At 36.4% G+C, this 17,631-nt stretch overlaps 1 protein-coding gene and 1 long non-coding RNA gene across 2 annotated transcripts in view; one reads left to right on the top strand and one right to left on the bottom strand.

The window, feature by feature from the left end:
* The window catches only part of LOC135201797 (adenylate kinase isoenzyme 6-like), a 65,090-nt gene extending 59,254 nt beyond the window's left edge, over positions 1 to 5,836 (top strand). The window contains exon 4 of the mRNA XM_064231063.1: positions 4,929 to 5,836. Within this exon, the coding sequence (XP_064087133.1) occupies positions 4,929 to 5,127 (199 nt within the window). The 3' untranslated portion in view covers positions 5,128 to 5,836. The remainder of the gene's footprint in view (positions 1 to 4,928) is intronic.
* A 2,372-nt stretch (positions 5,837 to 8,208) lies between these two features.
* LOC135201800 (uncharacterized) overlaps positions 8,209 to 17,631 on the bottom strand; it is a 91,285-nt gene continuing 81,862 nt past the window's right edge. Inside the window, exon 3 of the long non-coding RNA XR_010311608.1 lies at positions 8,209 to 8,559. This is a non-coding gene — a long non-coding RNA (uncharacterized LOC135201800). The remainder of the gene's footprint in view (positions 8,560 to 17,631) is intronic.

The raw sequence follows: 17,631 nt of genomic DNA, 5'->3' as shown, positions 1-17,631 counted from the left end.
ATGATTATAATGCTAAATGCTTTGTGGTAGTATCTACAGATTTGTCTGGAACATTATACAGGCAGTCCCCGGCTTATGATGGGTTCGGCTTACAGCGTTCCGATTTTAAGGTGCTTTTCAGTTATATTCATCAGAAATTATTTCCAGGGTTATGGCGCCTGCAACGCTGATCTGGCAGAAGAAATATGACACCAAAAATGCAAAATAATCAATATTTGAAGGCTTTTTTTTTTTTTTTTTTTTTTTTTTTTTTTTTTTTTTTTTGTTTTTTTTTTTTTTTTTTTTTTTTTTTTTTTTTTTTTTTTTGATGAAAAATGCAAGAATGCAGTTTACATAGTTTTTAATGCAACCAAAGCATTAAAAGTAAGGTTTTCTTAGGAATTTTGATGATGTTCCGGCTTACAATGATTTTCGGCTTACGACGTGTCTCAAGAACGAAACCCCCGTTGTAACCCGGGGACTGCCTGTAATGCTTTTTTTGTATTTAAATGCACTTTATCAGCGGACTCGGTCAATGGTGATCTTGTTTTTGGGATTGATGGAGTTTCAGTTATCGCAGTCATAAGGTGCTGATAATAGAGTTACGGCACCATATGATACCTAACAGAGACACCATTCACCAAAACTAGGTGACATAAATTGCCAAGTTTCGTTTAATGGAAGTTTTCGCTTATCATAGAGTTTACTTTTATGATAAAGACTAGCTTGTTGCTAGTTTATTATCTTGGAATTTCTTGGTATAAGATTGTTAGCTTCCACTCTACAGATGGTCTCCAGGATTCGTATTCTTTGGTGGTTACTGACGTGTATATGTGTAGAAGTTAACCCTCTTACGCCGATTGGACGTATTAAACGTCGTGTCAAAATGTCTCCCGTATGCCGATTGGACGTATCATACGTCGGCTCAAAAAAGTTTTTTTAAAAATTCGCGGAAAAATACTTTATAGGCTTACCAGCCGAAAACTTTTGTATCACGAGCCTTGGGGGATGCTGGGAGTTCACGGATCAAGGCGTTGTTTTGTTTACAATCGCTACGCAGGCGCGCAAGCGCGAATTTCTTTCTTATCGCACTAAAAAGTATCAGTGACACATCTCGGAAATTATTTCGTCACTTTGACATAATTTTTGCACCATTTTAAATTATCCTTTACATGAAGTATTATATATGAAAATGTGCGCAATTTCATGTAAAATACAACAAAAAAAATACTCATGATTGTAGCTTTTATCAGTTTTGAAATATTTTCATATAAATAACGATAAGTGCAAAAATTTCAACCTTCGGTCAACTTTGACTCTACAGAAATGGTCGAGAAACGCAATTGTAAGCTAAAATTCTTATATTATAATAATATTCAATCATTTGCCTTCATTTTGAAACAAATTGGACGTCTCTAGCACAATATTTTGATTTATGGTTAATTTATGAAAAAACGTTTTCCTCACGTTCGTGCGATAACTCTTCCGATAAATTTTTTCGTGCGATTGTCCTAATGTTTGCACCCTTTTAAATTTGCCGTTACATAAAGTTTTATATATGGAAATGTGCGCAATTTCATGCACAATACAACAAAAATCAACCCATGGTTGTAGCTTCTATCAGTTTCGAAATATTTTCATATAAATAACGTTGTGCAAAAATTTCAACTTTCGGTCAACTTTGACTCTACCGAAATGGTCGAAAAACGCAATTGTAAGCTAAAACTCTCATATTCTAGTAATATTCAATCATTTACCTTCATTTTGCAACGACTTGGAAGTCTCTAGCACAATATTTCGATTTATGGTGAATTTATGAAAAAAAAAACATTTTCCTTACGTTCGCGCGGTAACTCTTCCGAAAAAATCATAATTTATTTGTGCGATTGTCGAAATGTTTGCACCATTTAAAATTAGCTGTTACATAAAGTTTTATATATGAAAATGTGTGCAATTTCATGTAGAATACAACTAAAAATGATTGAAGGTTGTAGCTTTTCTCTTTTTTTGAAATATTTGCATATAATTCACGATAAATAGAAAAAAAACCACGTTTGGTCAAATTTGACTCTACCGAAATAGTTGAAAAACGCAATTGTCAGCTAAAACTCTTACGGCCTAGTAATATTCCGTCATTTTTTTTTTTCATTTGAAATCAATTTGAAGTCTCTAAAACAATATTGTGATTTATGGTGAATTTTTGAAAAATATATTTACCTTCACTCCGCGCGCCGATTCGCGGCCGCAAGTCTCTGAAATACGTACATCGCATTATCCTAATATTTGCTCCTTTTCATATTAGCCTTTTTATAGAGTTTCATATATCAAAATGTGCGCAAATTCATGAAGAATACAATAAAAAATAATTGAAGGTTGTAGCTTTTTCATCTCCAAAATATGTGCATATAAAAAAATATATATATAAAAAATTTTGACATTCGGTCAAATTTAACTCGTCCGAAATGGTCGAAAATCTGCAACAATCTAATCTAAAACTCTTACAGTATCGTAATATTCAATCATTTTTCTTAATTTTGAAACAAATTGGAAGTCTCTAGAACAATATTTAGAATTACAGTGAATTTTTGAAAATAATATTTTTTTACGTCCGCGCGTTACGAATTCGTACATCATTTTGTGATAATATTTTTCCGGTGTTGCTTTTATTGTTTTACTATGTATTATATATCAAAAGGATTGCAATTTAGTGTAAAATACAACGAAAAAAAAATTAACTCGTTAGCTTTGACCGTTTTTTGCACAGCGTGATTTGAATACAATTATCTATGATTTTTTTTTTTTTCGCTACCATATATCGCATTATTTACATATGATAATGATATTATTTTTCATTTCTGATGATTGCATACTAAACTTCAAGCAATGACAAAAAAATGAGCCAAAAATGAACTCTTAATCTTCAAAACTAAGCGCGCTGTGATTTTTTGAAAAAATTATTTTTTCCGCTTCCGCGCTCACTCCAAACCGGCGCCGGCATATAGGAGAGGTTTTGATTTTTAGGGCTTCGGCGTAAGAGGGTTAATGTACAATTTTTTTTTTTTTTTTTTTTTTTTTTTTTTTTTTTTTTTTTTTTTTTTTTTTTTTTTTTTTTTAATTATTATTAGTCCCACTGTATAGCAGGGTTGGCTTCAAGTCAACTTTCTCCTTCTTTTTCTATTCCCTGCATCTTCTTCCCCCTGTCCCACCTCACCCATATCTCTCCTCACCCCATCCATTTGATCTGCTGATGCTCCACACTCCTCCCCCCTCCCCCCCATCACTGGCATGTTCTTAGCTCTCTCGATTGGTTCCACCTCCTTTCTTTTTATTACATGGCCATAATATCTCAGACAAGATTCCATATCCTTCTCCTTTAGATTACATATGCCACACATAATCCTGATATCATGACTCTCCCTCCCTTTTAGTAGTGATATTCTGGCAGTCTATCTCACTAGTATCCTCTTACTGGTTCTCTCCAGCAGACCATCCTCTTTCCTCTTAAATGTCAAAGTCTCTGCCCCATATAATAGTACGGGCCTGATAACTGCCTTATAAATTTCATTTTGACCCTTAGTGGCATTTTCTTGTCTAAAACTACTCCAGTTATTTATCTTCATTTTTGCCATGCTACTTTCACTTTGAATCACACTGCTTTCTCAGTACCTCCCTCCTCTATTATTATTGATCCCAAGTAGTTAAACCTCACTTTTGTTTTAGCACTGTACCATCTTCCACTTAAGTGTTTACTGCTATATGTCCTTATTTACTACAATGTTCATTTTCAGTCCTTTTTTCTAGGGCTCCTTTCTATGCTAAAATCCTTTCTGGTGGTTCTGCTTCTGTGTACACAATGATACTCAGTTTCACTGATGTTTTGAAACAAATTGAGCCTCACAGAACTCTTGATGTATTTTCATCCCTGTGAGGCATCATTAAGGTCATTTAGCAATGATGTTAGCCATATTGTTACATTGGTAGATGATTTGGATGTGGTATGTATATTTGCCACTAAAAGTAATGTTGGTCCTACAAGTTTACAAACCTGTCATAAAATGACATTTAATTTTCATTTCCATTAAAAGAAAAGGTGTTAATTTCTTTATCATTAACTTTACTTTAGATTTTGTGATTTACTAATTAATGATTATTAATTATTTTTAATTATAAGTGATATTTTTTCGCCCGTATTTTGCAAATGCGACAAGAGTTTCCCTCCACTTTTTTTCCCGCCTTAATGTTGGGGCAATGTGCTGCTGTCCAGATTACTATGCACACATGACAATTTAGGGGACGTTCTTTGACCCCATTCTGTATTAGTTATATTATGTAATTAAGTGTATTTATCTTCCTGAAAACGTCGGACCAGCTAAGTATCTTATATAAGTTAATTTGCATGTTTGGCCAAATGTGCATAAGGGTTATATAAGAACGCTAGGTTAGTTCTCGTCTCTGCGTTTGGCGACTACCAATGAGATTTAAGGTAAACTTAAGTTGATTTCTGGTTTGTAATAAAATTCCAGTGCCTAAAATTCCTACCGTTGTTGCCTTCTTAAAGAAAATTGTGTGCTGTGGACCATTTTGAGCAATCGGAGGATATAATTTCACCACAAAACCCTTGGTCTTTACATATGGGAATAACTTTCAGTGCAAGCTGGAGCCCGTTGTTTAACCAAAAACAAGGTGGTTGTTGGTAGTTGGCTACCAACGGTAGGGATGGAAGCCCTGCCATCCAGTTGGTGTGCATTCACTTTGCCTTTTGGCCGTAGTCTGAGACAGAAGTCCCTCTTCTGCTGCCGGCCATACTACTTAATTCTTGCGTATTTCATTTTATGAACGTTGTATACTCTTAGGCTTTTCTTTCTTTATACAGTGACATCTTTAATATAATGAAATGCTTTGATAGCAGGTGTGATTCATAAGTGATTTATTTTCCTTTTGCATTTCAGAGGGTACCAGGGAACAAAGCTAACAGAGAATATTGAATGCGAAATCATGAATGTCATAAGAGACGAGGCAATGGATAGCTACAATGATGACATTGTTCATGTCCTTCCTTCAAACTCGCCAGAAGATATGGAATCCAATATTGAGAGGATTATTCTGTGGATTGAAGCTTGGAAAAGAGACAATGGATCATCAAGTTGAGAAATAAATATTTTGTAATTAATCTTATATACATAATATGTAATCATTATTATCAGAATTAATACAATATGATTAATTGGTTAAGAATTTTGTAAAGTACTTGGCAGTATTTGAAAATAGATCAGCGTTTCCATATGTATGACTTTTAAGATATTGCTCGGGTACATTCAGGCTTAGTGAATGTGGTGTATTTTGATAACTGATCACATGTTTTTCATTATACATGTGCATTATTTTTTATTTAAGAAATTTTTTTCCAATGAGTGTGCACATTATCATTATGTGTGCTGAGGAGAGTAGGTTACAATAGTTGAGGAGGTCTTGTTAGAGGAAAAACATACATATTTGCAAACAATGTTTTCCCCCTGATAAGACATCAACTTTTGTAACCTACACCTCACCAATTATGTAACAAGTAGTGTTGTTTTAAAACAATTGTATTTTTCCTCTAATTTTGTAATTTTCAAATTTGCATTCATATTCTTTGGTGTCTGTGATAGTAGTTTTAAAAATCACAAAGTTTGGACTGCCTTTATCCAGTGTTTAGTGCATATTCAACATGTGCAGTCCTTGACCATTTTAAAGCTTTGGAATATTGACTGTCAATTGGACAATTAATTGTTTGGTTACATACTCTCCTTTCTATCATAGGGTTTTAATCCTAATGTAGAAGTTTGAACCAGAGAGAATATCAATGTACAAAATATTACCGCTTTTTCACTTCCCACACTTAGATCAACAATTTTTGGACAACTTTCACTACGTAGCAAGTATTACTAAAGGTATTCAAGTTGATACAGGATGGTCATATACAGTTGTCTCTTTTGTCAGGTTGTCAGTGTGTAAATGTTGATCACGTTATCAAAACTGTAGTGTATGATGAAAGATGTTTTTAATTGAAATTACAAAGTGAGGTATATGATTATATTGGAATTTGGCCTGACAATCGCGTACAAATTATACTACTGTATGTTGTAAAAATCTGCTGATTAAGAGGTAGTTGACGAAGTTTGAGAGAACACTACTCCCATGTAGTAATCATCTTGCCAGACATATATAGTTTATTCACTACATATTCATCTTAGGTTTAGGTTTGTGGTTTTTACATGACATGCTCTATGGTAAATAGAAAACCATTCTCTATGCAGTATGAATAAAATCAATAGGTTCTGTGCAAAAGGGAAGAAAAGTTACCATAAATGGAAAGGTCATAAAAAGTTTCCAAAATTAACAGATCTGCTGAAAAATAATTTCTTAGAATACTGATAATCCTGAAATTATCTAATGAATACTGATATACGGCTCAACTGTAAAAAAAATTGTCATGGTTTGGGTATTTACAATACATATACACATTTTTTAAAGGGCATTTGGATGGATATGTTTGTACAAAGCAAAATGATTAAAATATAGCAATTAATGTAATAATGTTCACTGTTACTTGCGAAAGCAGATCATATACCATAGTAATTAATTCATCATTTGCTTCTCACAGAACCAAGTCAAACTTTCTTGGTGCTTGTATGCCTGCATTCTATTTGTGATATATCAATTATTTCATTTAAACTTGAGTGTGTCAGGTTTCCATTACTGTAAAGTATATGGAGTTAGTGGTGAAATAAGTTCCTCCCTTGCCTTCTATTTTGTGTACTGTTTATCTGATTTATATCTTCAACCCAGACCATTTTCCAGGATTTCTTTGATCTTCATCCTGCTACTTCTATATTTACCACTTTTCTGGCTAACATTCCTCTTCCCTTTTTATCTTAGCACATATTCTCATACCATCCAAATCCTCTTTTCTTGGTGTTAAACAACACATCATTCCACAACTCCCTCATTCATAAATATAATCTTACCACTTCATTCTTGTCTTGAATTCTAACTTTTTATAGTAACACCGTACTAAAATATCTTATTTCCTTATAAGTGCTTATGCTTCTGCTGCACAAGATGTTACTTGCCTTGATGCTTTCAAGTATTTGCTGTGCTTACCACCAATAACCCAGTAACATCATATCCTTTGTAGCTCGGCTCTAGCTGCTATTTTCACACTGCACTATCAATACCTGCTTCACATTTTCGTGTTCTAGAATCTATCAGAGCAGACGACATGAGACATTTAAAGTAGAATCATTCTAATTGTAGATAGCCAGCATAGATTTTCTAATGGAAGATTATACAGTACCTAGCTAAACTGTTCTATGACATGTTTAGAATACAAATAATCAAAGTGGAGCCAAAGAAATATTCTACTTGAATTTGATACTTCTTCTGTAACATGTTTAGTACAAATAAAGTAGAGTAGAAGGTGTATTCTACTTGAATTTCTAGAAGGTATTTTACAAGGTGCCACATAAAAGGTTAGTGGCAAAAGTAAGGAGGAGATTGAAGAGAAAAGCACTAATCAATGGGACATTCTTGAATTGATGAACTGTCCAAATGTCCCAACGTCAGGGTTTTTTGCTCGGTCCTCTGCTCTTCACTATCTACATTAATGATGTGGACTTATGACGGACTAGTTTAATAAGCAAGTTTGCTTATGCAAAAAGTGTACGTGTATATGTACCAGTGCTGATGATAATACAAAAATATAACGGCTTGTGAGAAAGTAGGTGAGTGTTCAGTAAAACAGCTTATGCCATTCAACCAAGTTAAATTATAAGAACAAGTAAGTCAAATGTGACCTATTGACAAGGAAAAAGTATCCAGGAGACTATCACTAGTGACTTCGCCTTCTTCACAATGAAAAGAAGGTCCACAAAAAATTTTTAAATTTTATAATCAAACCAAAATGACTACAAACATAGTACGTTTTCGGCTGTGCCACTTTTCCCATATCTGATTCATAAACCCTTGACCTAAGTTAGGATGTAATGTAGATGTGGTAAAAATGTAGCCATATCTTCTTTATACCAGGTCAAAAAGGGCAAATACTGACTTTATTGTTCTGTTTCTAACACTGGAGACGTAAAATGAGCAGGAAAAAAAAACAGATTTCATGAGTAAAAGATGATTTATAGTATAAAAAAAATACAATTAATGGCTAAAAAGACTAAATTGAGTCAGTCTCATTCTGCTGAAAAGCCCATGAGAAGGATAAATAGGGTTTTATGACTGGATTAAAGAACCCTGAATAGAGGCTACAGATTTAATTGCATTATGTCAGGAAGAAGTTGGGCAACAGCTAGTGACAACCATGTTCAGATTCATTTTGATGTTACTATAGTTCAACAGATGGCCTTCCCAGAGGAAGGAAAGCGCCTCAGTGGCGTGGTTGGTATGGTCTTGACCTTCCACCTTGGTGGCCGCAAGTTCGATTCTCGACCATGCCATTGAGGGGTCAGAGATGTGTATTTCTGGTGACAGAAGTTCACTCTCGACGTGGTTTGGAAGCCACGTAAAGCCGTTGGTCCCGTTGCTGAATAACCACTGGTTCCATGCACGTAAAACCACCATACAAACAAACAAACAGAGGAAGGAAATAATAAGATTAGAAAAAGTACAAACAAAAGCAACCACACTTTTACCTTTAACCAAACACAATGTATACTGCATACACAGAGGACAGCTCGTCTCAATTTACACTAATGTACTTGAGGTTATAAGTAACAAACGGCTAAGATTCATTTACCGAGGTGCAACCAATGATAACTTCAGCTAAAAGGGTTCAACAACTGTAACTATGGGATTCCCTCATTTGGGAAGAGGCTGCAAGCAAGGGTTGTTATTGCCAGTGCAAGAATAGATTAGATTCACTGATCAAATTTCCATTTACTGACATTCCACTCCATAACATTTCTACAACCAATTTTCTTGATTCTGCTTTCAGCACTAAGTCAACAGAAAGGTTAGACTTAGTATCTTTGGTGTTGAATTTGATGAGAGCTTATAGAGAGGGGATGATAGCAAGTGCATGGGGTGTCGCTGAACTATGGGAAGTCCATTCATTTGCGTTCTCAGGCCTTGAACTGACAGATAAAGAAAGAAAATTTATGAGATAGCAAACAACATTTATGAGATAGAAAACAACAAAGTTCTTAAAGAATAAGTGAGAAGGCAAGAGTGTACTGTCTGTAACAAAAAATGAATGAGCATGAAATTTTTAGGCAGAATCTTGCACTACACCTTAAATACGAACGTCAAAAGTAACAGGTAGATAAAGTTTCTCGGCAACCATCCATAGAAAGCCTTGCTAAATCTTGCCATGTACAAAACATGATGATTCAAAGGTGGTGTGAGGAATTGTAGTTTTTAAATGCTGTGGCTAATAGCAGAAAGTGATGCGATATAAAAGCTGCATAAAGGGGTGTAATAGATCGCTATCTTTCTATGTCCCAGGCAGAGCCACAGATTTCTCAACAGGTTCTAGGTGTGGAAACAGTAGGTGGAAGGAGCCTCAAAAAGCTAGTGTATTTACTAATAAAGAGTCATACTGAGTTATGGTCTGGGAACCTCAAAAGAAAAAATACTCTACACGTACAGGCAAAGTAGTAGCAGTGTAAAAAAAAAAAAAAAAAAAAATCAAAATTCTAATGGGAGCTAGATGAGAAACGAGCTGAAGATAGCAGCCTTCTCACCTGGAAAGCCAACTGTAAATGTGTGATTGGTTTGGAGTAGTCAAGATTTTTCACAGTTAATTATTTTAAAAAATTTATTAATAGACAAGATTGGGAAATTTTATTTCCTCGTATGTGGGAAGATTTAAATTTTAATATAGCAAAATACTGTACACCTGCTTCTAGGAAAAGTCATGAGCAGCTGTAAATAAAAGTCATACCTGGCAGTAGAAACAAAAAATTTACCAGAGCAGACATAGATGCTTCAGTTGCTGTGATGACCTTCGTAATATAGAAATGTACAGTTGGTATTTTTTAGAAACAAACCACCACGAGAAAAAAAAACTTGTGGCAATCTACGTAGAACATTGACTATACTAGATAGAAACTGTTAGGGCCTCATTGTCTCTCATTTGGGTATGAATGAAACAGGCATTTTATGAGAACTGTGCCATGTGGGACATAGTAAATGCTGAGATGACAATAATTACATAAAAGTTCTGGTATAACTTTCATAATAAAGGGAAACTTAAAATCCACTGCTAAAACTGTTGGAATTAGTTATGGAGAATGTTGAAAAGTATTACTTCACAACCGAGTTTCAAACAAACTTGGAGGGAATAACACGAAGAGGTTAACGGAGGTTTCACAAAGAGGAGATGATCATTAACACTCATTGTCAGTGAAACGGTGTGGAAAGTTTATGACTATTGGGTCATTCCCTATTCTATGATTACGATACAAGAAAAATAGTAATATATCTGATGTTTCCTTGATACTATTACCTAGTTTAAAAAAGAACACTGAGCTACCGTCCTTAACTTTGATGGGTCTCGTCCGAAGGAATTGTTTGTTCACTACTATAATAAGAGCTTTATTTAATCGTCAACTCTACAAAAGTTTAGTAATTGAATAAACGGGAAAAATTTCAGATCCTGAAACATTTCTTTCAAAAGATATGCATTCAACGCTTGATACGTGTTATTGCTTGGAAGTTAAAAAAAAAAAAAAAAAAAAGGTTATGGTTGTTCGGTAGTCTCTGCTCTCAAGCATTAGGTCATGTATAATACTCATCAAATATTGAAATCAAATAAGGATGAATAATTCTTAGAAGATATGATATTACTTCAAAGTGGCTTTTTTTAGAAGGGGGAGTGGGAGATGAAAAAAACAATAAACCAACAGTTGCTCCAGTTTGTTTTATTTGATAATCAGAATAATTATTCCACAATGTCTTCTTTCCCACCGCTATCCCTACATTAAGGGGTCGGTTGCCTGATGCGTCTTCTCCACTGCCTTCTATCGAAGGCATCATCCTCCACCAAACCTCTTCTCTCCATATTGTCCTTCACGTTATCTCGCCATCTAATTCTCCGTCTCCCTCTCGATCTTCTTCCTCTAACAGGTTCTTTCCAAGCCCTCTTCACTACCCTCCTCCTCATCCATCCTAAGAACATGCCCATATCATCTCAATTGTGACTTTTTTTCACCTCTAATCTTTACTAAGCCTGTCTACCCTTCTTATTTTCCAATTTCTCAAGCGGCGATATTCCCATAATCCACCTCAGCATTCTTATCTCTGTTCTCTCAAGCTTTATTTCCTCTTTTCTTCTTAAAGCCCATGTTTCCGTTCCATACATTAACGCTGTCTTATCACTGTGTTATAGATCTTGACTTTTAGCTTGATTGGCATTTTCTTATCACATACTACTCCAGCTACCTCTCTCCACTTCCCCCATGCACCGTTTATCCTACTGTCAACTTCAGCCTCACATCCTCCCTCTTGGCTTAAAAGTAGATCCTATGTATTTAAACTTTTCTGCCTGTTTTATAATCGAGCCTCTTCTTTTTTGTATTACTATTCTGTCTCTATCTTCCCTATTGCTCAGCAAAACCTCTGTCTTATTCACATTCACCTTTAAGCCACCCCTTTCTAAAGACTTGCTACTCTCCAACCCTTCTCTGTAGGTCATCATTTTTATTCATTTTTATTCCACAATGTCTGTCATTCACTAATGATGACAAATAACTGGTTACAGTTTTGACTGCTTTATCAGCATCCTCATTCCCTTCAGTGTATACATCCAGCATGGACCAAAGATTAACTCCAGCTTGGCTTTTTTTAACAAATGGATATTTAGAACAACAATTTTGAAGGGCCTCTAAAGACTGAAAATTAGACATTTCTGTGGCGGCATGTTTTTACTAATCTTAAGGTGGGTACACACGTGAGAGCCGAACCTTGTATGTGTAACTGAGTTACGCATATACGGTTACAAGGTGTCAAAATGTAGAGGACGAACCGTAACCACGTTAAGCACGTAACTTCATTTCAATCAACTGCGATCACCAGTCTGTCTCTGTCCGGGTTGTTTACCGACGATGGCCACCATGCAAGTAGCAGCTGCCGCGTACATTTATACACATTATTTAACGAAGATGAAGCGACATAAAAGAAGATGGTGGCAATCAAGGTTATATACTAGAAGGGTAGAATACAGTGGTCGGGAATTACTCGCTGACTTGAGATTCCAAGAAGTTTCTGGCCACAGTGAAGTCTTTTCTTCGTAATAGCTAATAAATTGAAGGACCTCTTCGTCACTTCAATCAGCCATGGTAGACATAGTAGACATAGACTGACTGACATGGTAGACATGGTAGACATAGACTGACTGACCAAAACAAGGGACTCTACTATGGACGGTCTTGTTCATAGTCAGTGTTAACAAGTTCAGCAACCTCTGTTGTTACGCGTGTCATACAGGTCCCGTCCACACATGGCGTAACGTTCAAAGAGACCTCCCTTTGATGCGGGGCCCAAAAACCGACAATTGGCGGGACGGAGGGCGAACCGAGCCTCGAACCTCGCGGGTTCGGGGTTCGGGTTCGAGGAACCGTCCACACTTGCGTTTTTGTTACAAGAATCGGTTACAATACAAGGTTCGGTTCGCACGTGTGTACCCACCTTTAACCGATGACCATATTGCAGGCAATCATGCTGCAGAAACAGGTGCATTGTTGGTAAAAGAAAATTGGCTTGTCTCTTGAGATGATATTGTATCCACCCCGTCGGGGTTAGTGCCGTCAGTGCACCGCACGTGGTGCACTGTAGGCATTACTCACAGTTTCTTGCAGCGTTTTTATTCTCTTTCTCCCATCTGACTTTCCACCCTTTCTCCTCTTAAACTTTTCAAACTTTTTGTCATTTTCCATTTCAGCACTGAATGACCTCAAAGGCCTCACTGCTTGGCCCTTGTCCTAAAATCTATATATATTCCGGTATTGCATCAAATCCTACACTGGAGGAAGACTTCGATCCATAACAAAAGTATAACATTCATGACTCCTAAAGCCACAGTATAAAGTAAGGTTCTTGCCTTATCCCCATCAAAGTATATTCTAGGCAACAAAGACCTTTTCTAATCAGTTAACAGTTAACGAGAAATTTACGAGCATTCTTATATCACTAATTACTGCGTGATGAATGCAATCATGCGGTGCAAACATCTAGATAGTCGAGTAGTGGTACAACATTGATAGATAGCAATTAGAAGCATGTTACATAACATCAGTAATTTTATAAAGAATTGGTTGTGCACAGTTCTTGGTTGTGACAGAATCATATATGCTAGTCACACCTGTGACTATTTTTTTTTAAACATGGCTAATAAATGCCTTTAACCAACTCAAAAAGGAACTTGAAGATGCCACCCTGTATTTAACTGATGAAAACTTGCCATTTGAAGTTGAGTGTGACGAATCTGTTGTCGCTGTCTCCGCAGTTCTAAACCAGGGTGGTAGACCTGTTGCTTTTATGTCCACAAAACTGCAAGGGAGTGAACTTCGCTACCACATTGTTGAGAAAGAGGCTACTGCTATCATAGAAGCAGTACATCAATGGAGTCACTACCTGGCCCGGCATCATTTTACTATAATAACTTGTTAGCAGGCTGTAGCATTCATGTTTGACAATAGAAAGCGTACTAAGATAAAGAATAACAAGATACATGAGTGGAGGGTGGAACTCGCAGCTTACAGCTATACAATACGCTATCACCCAGGGAAGGAGAATGTGGTTCCTGATGCTCTTTCCCGAGCCTCCTGCTGCTCAACCTTCTCTACTTCTACACTTACCGACCTTCATAATGGCCTTTGCCATCCTGGGTTACCCGACTGTTGCACTTTGTAAGATCAAAGAACCTTCCATTTTCTACAGATGATGTCAAGAGGGCCTGTGCTTCTTGTAGGATTTGTGCAGAGTTGAAGGCTCGATACTGCCAACCTCCAGCAGGTACTCTCATAAAGGCCACTCAACCAATGGAGAGACTCAGTTTAGACTTCCAGGGACCTCTACCTACTGCCTCACATAATCCATACGTGCTTACAGCTGTTGACGAGTATTCACGGTTTCCGTTTGCTTTTGCATGTCCTAACATGTGTACCGAGACTGTAATCAGATGCCTGGAGCTGATATTTAGCTTGTGTGGGATGCTAGGTTATATTCACTCTGACCTAGGTGCATCTTTTATGTCCAAAGATCTCAAGGCGTTTCTTTCGCAAAAAGGGGTAGCGACAAGCCGTACAACTCCGTATCACCCAGCAGGGAATGGCCAGGTAGAGAGATTCAATGGCATCATATGGAAGGCAGTTAAGCTAGCTCTCCGGTCCTGGAACTTGCCTGATAGTCAATGGGAACTAGTACTTCCAGAAGTACTACATTCTCTAAGGTCGCTGCTGTGTACGTCTACGAATACCACCCCTCATGAGTCGTCCTTTATGTTCCAGCGTCGCTCCAGTCATGAAAGCTCCTTACCTTCATGGCTAATGGATCCTGGACCTGTATTGTTAAGAAGGTTGGTAGATGAGGTCGAACTTGTGAATAGTAATCCGACTTATGCCAATATAAGGTATCCTGATGAGAGAGAATCTACTGTGTCTGTTCGTGACCTAGCTCCTTGTCCTGAAGGTCATCTCTCCCATCACCCGTCAACCAAGGGAATGAGTAGTGTTCGTAGTGTTCATCTTGACACCACTAAAGGACCTACAATCAAGGCTCCACCAGAACCAGTGTCAAAGGAGCAGACTGTAGCAGATTCAACTTACCAAGAACAAATGAACAATGATCTTGGGCCTGAACTGAGATCTACTCGTGCTTCTAGACCACCTAGGCACTATTGCTGGGACTAGACTTTATTAGTTCCTATTCTGTGTTTTATTCTAGGAGGGGAGAATGTGGTATATCATTATTTAAGGATGTACTATGTTTTGCTCCTGCCCTCTCCTTCTCTGTTTTGTAACCCAAGTTTGATACGAGTGTTGTCCCATCAAGAAGCATTATCTCACTTTATTCACATACGGGACTCTGAGAAACAAGGGTGGTCAATACACCATACCTACATATCTGTTAGGTAATTATTAGTAATATTATAGGGTAAGGATTGCTAGCATTGTATAGGATATTATCATTTACTGTTGTCATTGTAAATATACCGTACTAGATTATTAAGGAAGGAATTTGTGTTTGTTTTAGAGAGAGACCCCTCTTGAGGGACTGGGGATTTATAAGCAAAAGAAAACTTATGCATGGAAAGTCACCAAACGGAACAAACTGCCATCCCAAGATATAATTTCTCCGCTTAAATAAAAGTCAAAATTTAGTTCCATTTATTAAGTTTTCTAACCTCCTTTTCTTTTTTTTAACATTCAAAATTTCTTTGAAAAACTAGTCAAGTGACAGGCCATCTGCTCATTTCACATGGATGTGTGTATTCAACGTGAATCAGGAAAACAGATTCGTATTGTATTAACCCTTGGGGAGCTCTACAGCTATTCATGACCCAATCCCCTTCGCGCTCAAAAAAAAAAAATATTACGTCAGAGCAGCTCGAGTACCAAGCCGCAACGCCCTGTTAATCAGCTTAAGATTCCAGTATAGTGACCTAGGGTTTAGTAATGATTCTCAACACAAGACATTTGTTTACAGCAAATGTGCCTCGTATTCAGTAGAGTCTTGTCACATCTTTTACCTACCAGAGAAAATTTAAGGGGTCATCAAAGACTACGATAGATTAATGGTAACCTAAAAATATGGCAACAAATTTTCTCGGATAGAAATAAATATATATTCATACATACACTATATATATATATATATATATATATATATATATATATATATATATATATATATATATTATAATATATTATATTATATATTGATATCAAAGTAGAAGAAAATGGGTCCTCCAAACCATGTAAAATAAAATCTTAGGACTCATTCATCCATCACGACCCAGCTATACATGGTAAAAATTACATTATCTCTAGAGGAATCGTTTTTATATGATATACACATGTATTTGTGGTCGTCACAATTGATTAACAACTGTTTATCAAATTACTTCAGAAACCATTACTGAAAATACTTCGCTTCGCAGGTGGGTGTTTGTGGCATGATATCAAGATTTCAAATTATTCGTGTATGTAGTACATTCATGATGGCACCCAATGTTATGGGCTTTGAAAAAATGCATTCGCTTCACCATAAACTTTTCAAAGAATAATGAGTTCGTGTGAAAATAGGGAAAATGCAGAGCAAAGAGGGTACAAGCAAATTTATCAAAAATACAACTATCAATTACAAGAAGCAATTGAATACCTAAATTTTAAAATATATCTTAAACGAGTTTTTTTGGACCAAATGACACTCATTTAAACAAAAATGAAAAACTACTAACAGGCAACCACCTACTGTCATAGGTGGTTCAAGCTAGGCTGAAATGAAATCCCGTAGATACAAAAATATACTTTTTATTTCCCAAATTAGCTAACATTAAATGGAACAAAATTAATTAATTAAAATGGAATAAAATTAATTAACTCTGACCCTAAAAAAAACGTTAAACTTTCATTTCCTTCTCCAAATCAGGTTTAAGTAAGAACCCCCTGTAATCTCACTATGTCCGACTAACCACACCATTTTAATAAGTCAATAAAGTCTTAGAGATCCATTTTTCTATATGGTGACATTAAATCCATCTGAAATAAAGAGACCACAATTACTATACCACTTTACCCATGAAATTTAACTTTTCCAAAGTTCTTTTTTATGTTACCTTATTCGATGGGTCTGCAACACCTCCCAATATCTCTCAACATCTCTTACCTCTTCCAGGCGTGTTCTGCACCCTGTCACAAGTAATCAGTGGGTGCCCTCTCTTATCCTTATTTCTCATAACCAAAGCCATATATCGTTTGCTACGAACACACATGCAGACATGCCCTGCGTGGCATCCAGCAAACACAGGTGCTCCATGTCCAAGGCATGTGATTTCCAAGGCGTCACCAACCTCATATTGCATTGGTCATCTTTCCTGGCTGTTTTTCATTTCAGCATTCTTCGAGGAATCCAGCGCTTGTCTCTAAGCGACTTGTCTCTAACCAGAAAGAGCTGAGATTAACAATTCACTACTGCGCCTTTTTAAGATATATACTAAAGTACAAGAACTCAATCCCCAAACTGAAAAAACCCTTATTGCAGAAGCTGTGAGAATGCCAAAGGGCATTTGCTTCATGTTTTGAGGCATAATTTTCAAGATTTGAGGACATTGTCCAAATATGAGACCATTTGTTTCAAGGTTTGAGGATATTAGCTTCAAGGTATGAAAAAATTTATCCAAAAGTTTGAGGACATTCACGTCACGACTCAGGGCTTTTGTTTCAGGGTCTGAGGAAATTTGTTCCATGTATTGAGGGCATTAGTTTGAAGGTTTGAAGTCATTTTTATCCCAAAGAAATTTGTTAAAAGGTTTGAGGAATTTTGTTGCACGGTTTGAGAAAAATTTCTTCAAGGTTTGAGGGCATTTGCTTCACGTTTTGAGGAAATTTTTTTCAAGGCAAAGGAAACTTGTTCCAATGTGGAAGTGTTTTTCCATTGTTTTGGGAC

The sequence above is a fragment of the Macrobrachium nipponense genome, chromosome 28 (assembly GCF_015104395.2).
Source record: "Macrobrachium nipponense isolate FS-2020 chromosome 28, ASM1510439v2, whole genome shotgun sequence".
In the NCBI taxonomy this organism is placed as follows: Eukaryota; Metazoa; Arthropoda; class Malacostraca; order Decapoda; family Palaemonidae; genus Macrobrachium; species Macrobrachium nipponense.
Note: the sequence above shows the minus strand (reverse complement) of the source record. Positions and strands in the feature narration are given on the sequence as shown.